Source organism: Podarcis erhardii (genome assembly GCF_964252035.2).
Source record: "Podarcis erhardii genome assembly, chromosome: 6".
Lineage (NCBI taxonomy): Eukaryota > Metazoa > Chordata > Lepidosauria > Squamata > Lacertidae > Podarcis > Podarcis erhardii.
The window spans coordinates 49,598,672-49,611,422 of NC_138510.1; the positions used below are offsets into that span (position 1 = coordinate 49,598,672).

Here is a 12,751-nt window from a genome sequence, read left to right on the forward strand (position 1 = left end):
TCTGAGATAGAAGAGGGGAGAAGTGCTGCCTTTTCACTCTGCATCTCTAAAAAGAAGACAAAACAAAACAAATTCCTTCCAGTAGCACCTTAAAGACCAACTAAGTCAGTTCTTGGTATGAGCTTTCGTGTGCATGCACACTTCTTCAGATACAGAAAGATAAACATAAAAAGAAGACAGATAGCTTTTATCTCCCAATCTGAGCACTATGATTTCTGCCTGCGATTCTAAAGAGCAGGCAGCAGAGATTTTGTTTCCTGATCTCAGAGTTGATTGCCACAGTTCTGAGATCAGGAGATAAAGGGCTATGTCTGCCCTTGGAGATTACTCTCCAAAGAGCAGGCAGAACGCTGTATTTATTTGTTGGCTTCTTCCAAGCATTTAAATAAGAAAAAAAAAGCAATATGGTAATATTGCATGAAAGCTAGACAGACAGGATAAAAAGAAAAGTATATATATCACAAATAAAACTGAGCATTATACAAAACATGGATTTAAAAATTTAGTAAGGCTCAGGGACCAGAAAAGCTTGGCTAAACTTAAGTTTTATTATCAGTTCTAAGCTATAGCTTAAAGCTACAGTTGCAGGAGCTGGTGGGCCACTTCCCACAGCTTGCTAGGCTGGATCTGGGCTGTGGGTTAGACAATCCTGCCATAGCAGCAGTGGGGGAAGCAACTAAGGGTGGAGGAAGAGCAAACCTAAAACCAAAATACTATGTATTACTATAGTTGAGTAGATACAGAAGTCAGCAAACTTTCCAGCATTTCCCATGTGATAAACTGGTCTGAATTCACCCTGTGCATCAGTGAATCAACTGATTGTATATATTTTAATTTTTGCATACAGATATCATATACAGTGGTATCTCGGTTACAGATAGGTAGCCGTGTTGGTCTGCCATAGTCAAAACAAAACAAATTCCTTCCAGTAGCACCTTAAAGACCAACTAAGTCAGTTCTTGGTATGAGCTTTCGTGTGCATGCACACTTCTTCAGATACACAGTGTATCTGAAGAAGTGTGCATGCACACGAAAGCTCATACCAAGAACTGACTTAGTTGGTCTTTAAGGTGCTACTGGAAGGAATTTGTTTTGTTTTGACTAGTGGTATCTCGGGTTACATACGCTTCAGGTTACAGACTCCGTTAACCCAGAAATAGTACCTCGGGTTAGGAACTTTGCTTCAGGATGAGAACAGAAATCATGTTCTGGCGGTGCGGCAGCAGCAGGAGGCCCCATTAGCTAAAGTGGTGCTTCAGGTTAAGAACAGTTTCAGGTTAAGAACGGACCTCTGGAACAAATTAAGTACATAACCAGAGGTACCACTGTGCCACACTTCATGGTCCTTTGGCAGCATTGCTTACATTTTCTCTCTCTTTACACACGTGTGTGCTTGTGTGTATGTAGAAGTGGGGGGGGGGAGAGAAGACAGAGATGGGCTGTAATCCAACAATGTTTCTCAATAAATCCTTTGTTTTTAAAACACTTGTATTTGCTTAGATTTTGTAGTTGTTTTTGTGTATTCCAGGTTGGAAAGGGATGCTGTGCAGCTCTGAAGGCCCTGGGAGCCATAGTTTGCATCACAGAGATTGATCCTATCTGTGCTCTTCAAGCCTGGTGAGAAATGAGGTGTTACAAATGCTGCTGTCTGAGAGAACAAGCCTTTTCTTGTATTGCTTGCTGTTCTTTTTTGGGCTACTTCAAAAGGTTAAAATTAATTAGCCTACTAAAGAAGAGCCTCTCTCTACCCAAAACTTCACAATCTGAGGCTATACATGCAAGAAGACATAAAGCTTCAGGGAATCTTCCATTTCCTTTTCTTTCATTTGAGGGTTCCACAATTGATTGTGACCTTGTACCTCCATATGTAAGAGTCCTTTCCCTCATAAGTTTGACACTGTTCTGTTAATAATGGCTAATGAATAGTTTGCTGAAATGCATTTGTCAATAAGAAGAATATTGGGGTGGGGGGAGAAGGAAATAAACATGTGAATATCCTCTTAAAGAAGTAGTAGATGCTAAATACTAGGATAGTCATCGAGAGCTCCAGCAGCACGAATCTGATCTAAGATGGAATAATTGTGAAACTCCAGTAAGATTAATAGAAGCAGTAAAATTTAACTGGATATGCCATTTGACTACTTCGCAGGGTTTTTCTAAAAAGTAGGATAGAATGTCTACTTTAAATTTTGAACTCATAAAGATTAATAGCAGGCTGCTTTTCATAGATCTTGCAGAACTTTCCTTTTTACCTCTAAACACTCTGATCTGTCTCCAGAAAGCCCATTTCTCTTCAGACTGCCCCACACAACTTGTCCTTTTTCAGAACTGCTACAGATATCAGGAAATGTTGAAGTTATTTCTCTAGTCCCTGCCTACTGAGCATAGGAAGAGCTTCGGTGTCCAATAAGTCAATCTTCTGTAACTTACCCTAAGATCAGCTGCTCTCGACTAGTAAAATGGCATATCCTGTTTCTCTTTATTTCTTCTGTTGCTACTGTTGTTTCAGGCAGTGTCAGTTATTTCAATAATACATGTGAAAAGGATTAATTTATTGGCAGTGGGTAAAAAAAAGGGTGAGGTATAAGTGAAACATCTATATGAAATGTTTGAAAGCATGAACCTTAAATAAATCATGTGTTTCTCCCTCTGTTTCTTCCAAATATAGACAAGGAGATAATGATCTCCATTTTAACTGTGTCTTGCTTTTAAAGAAGCAGAGGTTCAATTATTGTAGAATGGGTATCTAGCAAGTTTTAATATTAATAATATAACTTGTAGTTCAATAAAATGAAAACACACATTAATGACCCCTTTCTTCAAAATCTTCACACCTAATAGCTGTTCAAAGCTTAGCTGGAAAAAAACACTTCTGAAAAATGTATTGGTGAAAACTGCAATTATTGTTATTCATGAAAATAAACTATTGCATCAGTTACAGCTATATAGGAATGCATGTACATAACTACAGTGTGACATTGTCAGTGGATTCTCTAAGCATCAATCAAATGTTGGGGAACAGAGTTTGACGTTTAAAACTTAAATAGCCAGAGCAGCTTGTTCAGTTTCATGTTGCCATGTTTGATGTCCCTTTAATCTCTTACCTTCTCTTTGGCAGCATGGATGGGTTTCGGGTAGTGAAACTCAATGAAATAATTCGCCAAGTGGATGTTGTCATAACTTGCACAGGTAAATCAATCTGGGAAGGACTGTGCACCTGTTTTGTTCGTATTATTCCCACCCACTCCACACACTGAAATCCTTCCGATTTTGTCTTTTTGCTCAGTAACAAGTAGTAGTATTTCCCCACTCAAACTGGAAACCTGCAAAGGATATAAAGAGGACATAAATTGTATTGCTTTCTATTGTAGGTTGTATCCAAATAAGTAATTATACAAGTGGAATGAGTTCTGCTCATGTAACCCCCTGCACCTTTACCATAGCTGCTCTGAGTTCCTCCCCATGAATCCTCTGGAGCAGATTTGGAGGAAGGCAACATTTGCATGGGGGAGAAGAGGGAGGGAAAATTACACTGTGCAAGTAACTCATGCAATTACTTGGTGGGATTCAACTCACTGTGTTGGGATTAAAGTTGTAGCTATAGATAAGGGGAAATTTGATGGCTCACCTGTCTGAAGCTTGCTTTAGCTGCCTCTTTTTACTGCAGGAAACAAAAATGTGGTGACTAGAGAGCACTTGGACCGAATGAAAAATAGCTGCATTGTATGTAATATGGGCCATTCCAACACTGAAATTGATGTGGTGAGTGTCTGTTAATCTTAATTATGCTTTCAGTCATCTTAACAAATCCTAGTAGTTGATCCCTGCCTCAATCTCTCCTAGGCTAGTCTTCGTACCCCAGAGCTGACCTGGGAGCGTGTACGTTCTCAAGTGGATCATATAATCTGGCCTGATGGCAAGCGAGTTGTTCTCCTAGCTGAGGTATGTTGGCAAAGGCCTAAACAGAAGTCTTTATAGGGTTCATCATAAGGAGTTGTGTCTCTTACTTTCAGGTTCCCAGGGTATTGGAAGGCTAATAGAGTGGGCGGCTAGCTATGTATTAAGGAGAAGCTGTTCTGCTGAAAAGAGAAGATGATGCAGGTGTCCTTTGGGTAGTTCAGAGTTGTTGTCTGACTTGAGCTTTATAACAGAGTTCCAAAGCTAGCCAGACCAGTGGGAATATGAAGATCTCAAAAGTTTTTGCTAAACAGATTTTATCCTCCTCACTGCTAAATCATGCCTGTGCTTTTCAGTTCTTCATAGATCTTAACTTTTCACCAGGAAAGGAAACATTAACTACCTAAATACATCAGTGGTTATTAGTCCTGGTCAGGCCACATTGCTTCTGGTTCAAACTGTGTAGTTATATCCCAAGTTTGCTGGACCTGAAGAGTTTAGCATTGCACGTGAATCTGAAATATTGCATTTCTGTTTGATGGTGCTCTCTGTGCACAAGAGGTGATTTCTCAAAAAGTTTTTTTGTTGTTGTTGTTGTTTCCCTGTCATTCTAGGGAAGACTTCTGAATCTGAGCTGTTCAACAGTTCCAACCTTTGTTCTGTCCATTACTGCTACCACTCAGGTACATGATTTAGCCTGCAGGTTCCCCTGCCTTGCTTGATGCTGTATTTATAATGTGTTTGTAGGGATGGAAAATATAAGATACCATATTTATATTAGTTTTCCAACTCAAGTCTGAGTAAAAGCTTAGTTAGAGGATTTATTTGAACTGCATTTTGCCTGTTAGTTCTGATCTTTAAATAGAGGCATTGAAAAATATTGTCAGCTAGAGTTCTAGAGAATATTATGCGCTCAAGACAGATAATGCAGAGCATATGAACTTGCATATTTATTTGAAGTATTCATCATAGATGAAATTAAATAAAATGTGGATTTTGAAGCAAAGACTCAACTATAAGGGAATGACATGGAGAACTGAGCCAAATGATCAATTGAGCAAACGGTTCACCGTGGGAGGAAGTTGTGTCGATTGCTGAAGCCCCACCCCTTTACAACTTGAAGCCCTGCCTAGATCTCCCATTCGTTTCGGAACTTTTCCTCTCTTGTGGCCTACATGTGTTTCAGGTTTCCCCCCACAATGAAAGATCAAGGTTCTCAAGATCACCAAATCCAGTGTCCTTTCATAGTGAACCTATAAATGAATGAAATACTTAGAATTGCTGCTTCTCACTTATTATTATGACTTCTTCAGTTTTTAAAAAAGCAGCATAACTGTCCACTGTTTTGGTATCTGTTTATGCCTTTGAAAACAGAGTTTGCAGTCTGGAGAGGTTAAAAACTAAGGAAACAGAGCAGATGAATTGTTTATTCAGCTGAATAGTGTTACACACATACAGGGGAGATTGGCCTTTCCCCTCAGTAAAATGCCTCTATGTACCTTAGTTTGTTTAGGCACTAGGGTGAGTCTTAATAACATTTTAGCATGTTTACATTCCCTATTTTTTTCCCTACTGGCTCAGCAAAGATGCAACACATAGATTTCCTTTTCACTAACTCGGTGTATTCTGTACCAACAAACTCCTCGCTGCAATTTCAAAAAAGAAGCTAGATCCACAGAACTGTTGTGTCATTTATCCCAAAAGCTTGGACAACCACCTCTAAGCTCAATGTCTAAAGTATCGGTGCTGAACATAGACTAATAGGTTAGCCACCAGGCGTGTCAAAACTACAATGATAACTTTTCAGAGTGTGCTGGAAAGAATTGATAAAGCCTGCAGTTGTTACTTCCAGCATCTCTCTGATCTTCACAGGCTCTGGCTTTGATTGAGCTTTACAATGCTCCTGAGGGACGATACAAACAAGATGTGTACCTTCTGCCTAAAAAGATGGGTGAGCAAACAATGGTAGAATTTTTAGCTGCTGCTTGTTGATCAGTGAGCGGTAGCCTCCTCTCTTGGAACACCAGGCTAGCACAGCATGTACCACTGTAATAAACATAGTTTCTTCACCACATGTTTGTGCTGGGCCCAACCATGCTTTGAGAATCGGAAGGAATTTTTAAGAACTTTAGTATATCGAGAATTTTAGTATATTGAGGCCTTATGGGCAATGCCCATCCATTTCATGTCAGGCTTCAGAGTTGAAATTTAGATGTTTTTAGATAACTTTCCTCTTTGTCTGAAATAGCTATATTTTTATTAGTCTGTTTGCTGTGATTGTAATCCTGGGTATATAAGCTAGGGATGTCCCATTTTTGGGATAATACTATCAAAAGATAGGAAAATAAACCTTTGAAATAAAATTAAAAATGCCAGGGTTCTGCCAGTATCAAAATCCACTAAAAGGACTACATTGAATTTTAACATTCTTCTACATCATATGGTATATACTTTTCAGGGGACATATATTTGTTATTTCTTTCTACATGTACATTTATTGAATGTCTTGAATATGAAAAATACAAGGCAGAAGCATCTACTGTACCCTCTGGCAAGAATTGTTAAATGAAAAACTACTGTTAAAGATTGAGTTGAGAATGAGAGATTCCAAGGCCATTTCACCTCTTAGGTTATAACTTGTCTCATGATTGAATTCAGGGTAAAAATGTTAAAAGCCAAAGTTCCAGACTGAATGCTGTGGGACAACACACAGCCAAAAATATACCCCACCTATTGACTGTCTCTGCATCAGTATTCATGTAATCGCTGATATTTGTCCATAGTGTGAAATAATTATAGATGAGCTTTGCTAGACCTGCAAGTGGCCTTCCTTATTGAGCCTAGAATTGGTGGGGAAAGCTTTCAGGAGTAAATGGTTAAATATGTCTAGGCGCTATAAACAGGACCTTAGAGATTCTAACACGTCTTCCTGTATTCTTTCTAGATGAGTATGTTGCCAGCTTGCACCTGCCTTCATTTGATGCCCATCTGACAGAGCTAACAGATGATCAAGCGAAGTATCTGGGGCTTAATAAAAATGGACCCTTTAAACCAAACTATTATAGGTAACCTTCTCCATTGGGGGAAACTGGGAAACATATAGGGACTTGCCTATAATTCAGATACGACAACATGAATTGTAATTTTTTGAATAGTTTTGTTAGTGTGATGAGCAGCGTAGTTGTGAGGCTTCTCTGAACATCCTGGATGGAAGACTGGGGTTCAGATAATAGTAATAAATACAGGCAAAATAGAAAACCCTTCTAGCTTAATTGTCTTGAATGGAAATACAAACATCTAGTGCCAGCTAATGATGGATTTATACACCAGGCAAGGGAAGACTAGAATTGGACTGGCAGTTCTGATAACCTAAGGCAGGAGTGCCTCCACTTGATCCTGTGTCTTGGTGGGCGCCTAGTGCTTGACTTTGGCTTTCTTTCTCCTTTACTGCAGGTACTGATGGACCATAACACTGAAGGACCAGACTACATAATCTACACAAGAGCTTTAGCAAGAATATTTTTAAAGAACATATTTTTTGTGTTACTTCTAAAAACTTTTTTATTTTTTATTTTATTCATGTGATTTTACTGCCCTCTCTTATTCTCTTGAATATTCCTCTGTCTTTGTGTCTGACTTTACAGACAACCTGGGATTTCCCTGCTGCATCACCACTAAAATAGTACAGTTTCAGCTCCTCAGCTCTATTACTAAGGAAAGGATTTCCCTGGGTAATGAAGGGCATTCCTGTCCTCTGGTCATTTTATTTTTTAATTTAAAACTTTCTGGAGCACCTTAGTTGTAGCTGGTAGAACTGCAAAATATTAAGAGTACTATTTTTTCTGTGTGGAATTATCTACAAATTCTAAATTGCCTTAACGAGCCCCAATTTATTAGCTGCTAGATCAGTGCTCCTTTTCCTGTACTGGAACAGAGTTATATCTTGTGGCCAGTTAGGTGTATATTCAACAAATGCCTAATATTGTGTTGTGAAGAAACAGTGGGACAATTTCAAATACTATTTATTTTTAGTTAGGCTATTTTTCCTACATGAAATATGTAGCTGCATGCCTGATTACACCAATCCTAGGTAGACTTTAACATTCTTTTTAAGTTGCTAGGGTGCTAATCTGAATTGAAATGGCTATTGACTATCCACTGTCTTCACTTTTCCATAGCTTTTATATGTTATGTTTTTTCTTTCTTTAAGTGAAGATGTACCAGAACCATATTTTAAAAGGCAATGGGTGAGAATTCCTTTTCCTTCGAGTTTGAACATTTTAAAGGTAGAATCATAGAATTCTATGAAGATATCAGTAATACATTGCAGAATTGGTAGGGTCCACTAAGAACCAAATCAGTCCTTCTGAGCTGAGATGGGTATCTCCTGTGGTCCATCCTTTCATTTGTCCAGCACCGGAGATATTTGGATGATGTAGTTGCTTAGCTTTTCATATCTTACAAAGCCAGTGTGGGGGACCTTTGGCCCTTCAGATGTTTCTGTACTACAACTCCTTTCAGCCCCTGCAAGGGATGATGTGAGTTGTAGTTCAGCAAACAATTGGAGGGCCAAATGTCCTCTCTCCACTGCCGCCCACACCTGCTATAAAGAATTATTCATTGTGTAAAGCACCTTCCCTCCATCTTCAGGCTCCATTTGTAGCAAATGAATATTGAAGGTGGAATCCCTTCCCATTGGCACTGCTGTTTTAAGTGCTCTGCTGCTTTAATTACTTTGGCTTAGGCTAGCCTATTCTGTCTGGTTATCTTGATGCACTGGTACCTCTCCTGCGAAACTACGGTGCAGCCAGATTTCACATTTTAGTGCCATGAAAGAGGAGGGAGCTCATCTTTAGAGAGGCAAACATCAGGCTAAGGAAGGTGGTTCAGGCAAATGCTGCCTGCATCTGATCACTTCAGACTTGTCCTGAAGTCTCAAGGGGCAGTGATGAAAAGCTAGAGACTACTGTGAATCATAGTGAATATATGATCAACCTTGAATTTCTGTGGCTTTTTATGTAACCTTTGCAGAAAACTTGATGTAAATACGGATTACATTCCTAGTTCCATCTTCTTGAAATCTATTCCACTATCGTATGGCATTGGCTGTGGTCCTTCCTGATATCCTTCACTGAGGAGAATAATTTAACTGTGATTTGATGAGGAGTCTGAGCCACCAAACCTTTGCACGTTCATGCTTGCTCTCTCTTTCTCAGAGCCCTAGGTGACCTTTCTCTTGTATCTTTGGCCTCAGATAGCTGTCTGGTTCCTTTCTGGCAGCTACAGGGTGGCCACTTGGCCTTGCAGAATGGCTGCAGGCCATTGACTGACTTGAATGTGGGAGATCCCTTTGCCTCCATCTCCTCCTGCCCACCCCCTTTTCCAGAATCTGACTTACATTTGGCCAGGCCGAATGAACTCTGTTCTTCCTTTTTGTTGAAGTGATCTCAGAACCGAGCATATGTGCTTCCTCTCAGTTCCTTCATCAGGATGGCGTCTTAGTATTTTGTTTCTCAATTTCACAGCTCTAATACTACAAGTTCTGATCCTGGAATTGGCTTGGATCCTTCTAAGCCAAACAGAGTGCGCTCCCAAATGTCCTCCATGAAGCTCAGGGAGGGCCTCTTCATTCCATTTGTCTGCCTCTGTGTTGCAGTGTCAATAGATACCTTAGCTAAGGGCTTCATCTCTGTATAAGCCATGGAATAAATTCTCATGCCTGGCAACACCTCAGTTCAGTCAGAGGGAGCATGTTATAGCATCAACCCAGGTGGGGATAGGTTTATTTTGTATATGAATGATTTTTAATGAATGCAATATTATTCCTTGCAGATGAGCAATAAATCATTACGCAAAATCTAAATAAAATGATTAGAAAAATACCTCTGGCTTGAGTTTTTAAATAATCTTCTAAATAATCAGTGCCACAGTTTGCGCTGTCCAAGGAAACAAGTTGCCAGCACACTTTCAACTGCAAGATTCCAGTTTTATTCCATCCACAAAGCAAACCATTTATCTCATAGGATGTCTGTGGCTTGAGAAGATATACAAACCCCTGATGTCAGAGCTCAAGGAAGAGCTTGGTATCTCTGCTTCTCTTCCTCCCCGAAGTAGACTTTACAGCAGGAATGGAGAAACCCTACTCTGTGAGTCAGATGTGGCCTGTAGTTAGCCCTTCAGGGGTGCTCAGTGGGAAGCAGCTGAGGGGGGAAATGCCATGGTTTTTTAAAACATAACAAAACATACCAAAAATATACACTATGCAAATATGGGTAAGTCCTAATAAAATGTTATCAGTCTTTATGAGAAAACAAAATTCTGTATAAATTAACTAGGGTAAATGCTTTTGTTGGGTGAAATGCGCACTTTCAAAATGTTCCTCTGAAGTAAGATCTGTTGGAAGAAGATCAAAGTAAATTTTAAAAATGTTTCAGCAGAAAGGTAGATTACTGTTCCTTGCAAAGATGCAAAAAAATGTCCAGGCAATCTGCAGTTGCACACATGCAATTTTCAGGATGCAGATGCATTTTGAAATTTTAGGTTTCAAATAGCTGTAAGACACAGCTTTGCAGTTCCTCTGTACTTTAAACATTGCTTGCATTTCTCTGATGGAATTACTGATTACTCTTTGCCTTTTGCACAATTAGCATAGAGACAGCAGTGAATAGGAGCTTTACTTTTTAAAAACTTTTTAAAAAAATCTTATGGAGAAAATGGAAAGCAAATGGAAAGAAAATGGAAATTTGAGTGGAGTTGCTAAGAAAAAAGCCCCTTGTTTTCATAGGAAATACCATTTTGTATGTCTCTGTATATGTTAAGAATGTGTGATTGATGTGTTGATATGGCCCCAGCCCTACTTTTCAGGAAGGGAATAACTGTCATTAAGTTAGCATTAGAAACTCTATTGAAATAGAATCCTATATCCAAGCTTCCAGAAGCAAACACACTTTTATGGCTGTCTAGCCACACTGGATGCAAAACATACCTAAGCATGTTCCCATTGCTAATAAAATAGTGATAGCGTTAGGCTTTCCATGCAAGCTTTAGTTGTTGAGTTCACATTAACACAACCTACACTGAACTATTTGGTTTTTAAAAATAAATAAATGGTACGTAACATTATTTCTATCCCTATAAGTCCACAGTCCATAAAAGAGTGTATGGATATATCAGACATCTTGATCTTGCTTGCTGTAGTCCAAGAAACTCTTCTCATTGTGGTGGGCAGAGGCAGTTCATATTGTTCCCTCATTTACTTCTTTCTTGTGAACACATTTCACATCTTTAATGCTTTCTGTTTGTTAAATTGTTGTGACTGAATATGGCCTAAAGCATTCTGCAATTATCTACAATCCTTTTCCACAGTGGACCATCCCTGATTCCATTGGACCCCCTCAATCTCAGATGTTCCTATTGCTACCACACCTTTCTGTTCTGCTTCTGTATGGCTACTAATACTTTAGTAGCCTGATCATGTGCATACTGGTTGGTGGTCCCCAATATTCTCAAGTAGCAGGCAAGTGAAAGGCCATCCCACCAGTGCTACATCACAGATATGCCAGTGATGCTATCACAAATGTCTATTTGAAGCATTTGTGACTTTTGCCAATGTTTTTGATAAGGTAAGATTGTACAGTACTTTTATTAATGTCTTTACAACTACCCTACTGCAGGTTTTTTTGTTTGTTAAAAATCAGCTCATTAAAAGATTAAACAAGCCAAAGGTAAAAGTGATAGGATCCACATAGTGTTCAAGTAGGTTTTCTTCTGCACATGAATAAATACTAGCATGAGCTGGAACGTAGGGCTCAGCTTGCAGAGTGTTAATAATGAATGTCCACGGTGTCTCCCTCATTCCAAGTTCAAGATGCTGTTAAAGTAGTAAGCAGGCAGATGTTAAAAACATGCAGCAAACTGTTAACACTGAATAGTGGCTTGCCATGGAAACTATTTAAATACAGTGCTGCATTGCAGTATTAAAGGCACTGATGACCTATGCGTTTGGATTCATAGAAATTTGGTAAGGCACTGTAAGACTGCACTAAGAAACATTAGGCCTTTTAAGCCCTATCTCAAAGGCACACTGTTCTATTTAAATAGAATGCATGGATAATCGTAAAATCCTTATTGAGCTGCTTCACAAGTGCAACCCTAGTTGCTGTAATAGATTTTTCCAACATGTGCATGTAGGAGCGAGCGATCCAGAAAGTGTGTGGCAGATGTGCATCTGGGACCCTTTTTGAAATGTCCAGTTTCTCTTTCTTGCCCTTCCTTTATTTAGATGCGTACCGGTAATTTTCAGAGCGCTTGCCAAGTTCCAACGAGAGTCTTGTGGCACATAACGAATTTATTGTGCCTTAAGCTTTTCTATTTGAGTCTCCTCTGTCAGATGTACGAAGTGTCCTCAGTTGGCATGAATATATGCGTAAGTGGGGGAAATGTGAACAGTGGAATCGAATGACGGTGAAATGCAGGAAGTGCCTTCTGTATTGCACTGCCGTTTGATTCCGGCGTTCACAATTTTTTCTCTCCGCCCCTGCGTACAGCCTGTGTTTCTTGCACCCTTGTGCACTTGTCCATCATGAAGTTGCTGCTTTTGAGATGACGATTTGAGAGCTAAACCCTTCTGCATAAGCGAGCTTCACTTGCACCGTCTGCGGGACTTTACGTGACAGCTCCCGGCTATAGCCAAACGAGCCTCCGTCGCCTTGGGAACCATTTCACAGGCTTTACAAAAACCGGAGAAATGCCAGCTTTCAGGCAGCGCCGCCTTTAAGAGGATAACGCGACGCAACCAAGATGGCTGCCGCGCCAGGTCACAAGAGTCCTTTGATCCGCGGGCCATTCTCAATCT

General features: G+C 39.7%; 1 protein-coding gene across 3 annotated transcripts in view; it reads left to right on the top strand.

The window, feature by feature from the left end:
* Positions 1 to 9,779, top strand: part of AHCYL1 (adenosylhomocysteinase like 1) — a gene marked incomplete at its 3' end in the record, with an annotated part of 50,795 nt that extends 41,016 nt beyond the window's left edge. The window contains exons 10-17 of one of the 3 annotated variants that reach the window (XM_081866400.1): positions 1,529 to 1,617; positions 3,119 to 3,189; positions 3,668 to 3,762; positions 3,844 to 3,942; positions 4,512 to 4,580; positions 5,770 to 5,848; positions 6,842 to 6,962; positions 7,351 to 9,779. In XM_081866400.1, the coding sequence (XP_081722526.1) occupies positions 1,529 to 1,617; positions 3,119 to 3,189; positions 3,668 to 3,762; positions 3,844 to 3,942; positions 4,512 to 4,580; positions 5,770 to 5,848; positions 6,842 to 6,962; positions 7,351 to 7,357 (630 nt within the window). Of the gene's footprint in view, positions 1 to 1,528; positions 1,618 to 3,118; positions 3,190 to 3,667; positions 3,763 to 3,843; positions 3,943 to 4,511; positions 4,581 to 5,769; positions 5,849 to 6,841; positions 6,967 to 7,350 lie in introns of those variants that run through there. The other 2 variants (XR_014157639.1, XM_081866401.1) reach the window with 2 other exon arrangements.
* Positions 9,780 to 12,751: the final 2,972 nt, after the last annotated feature.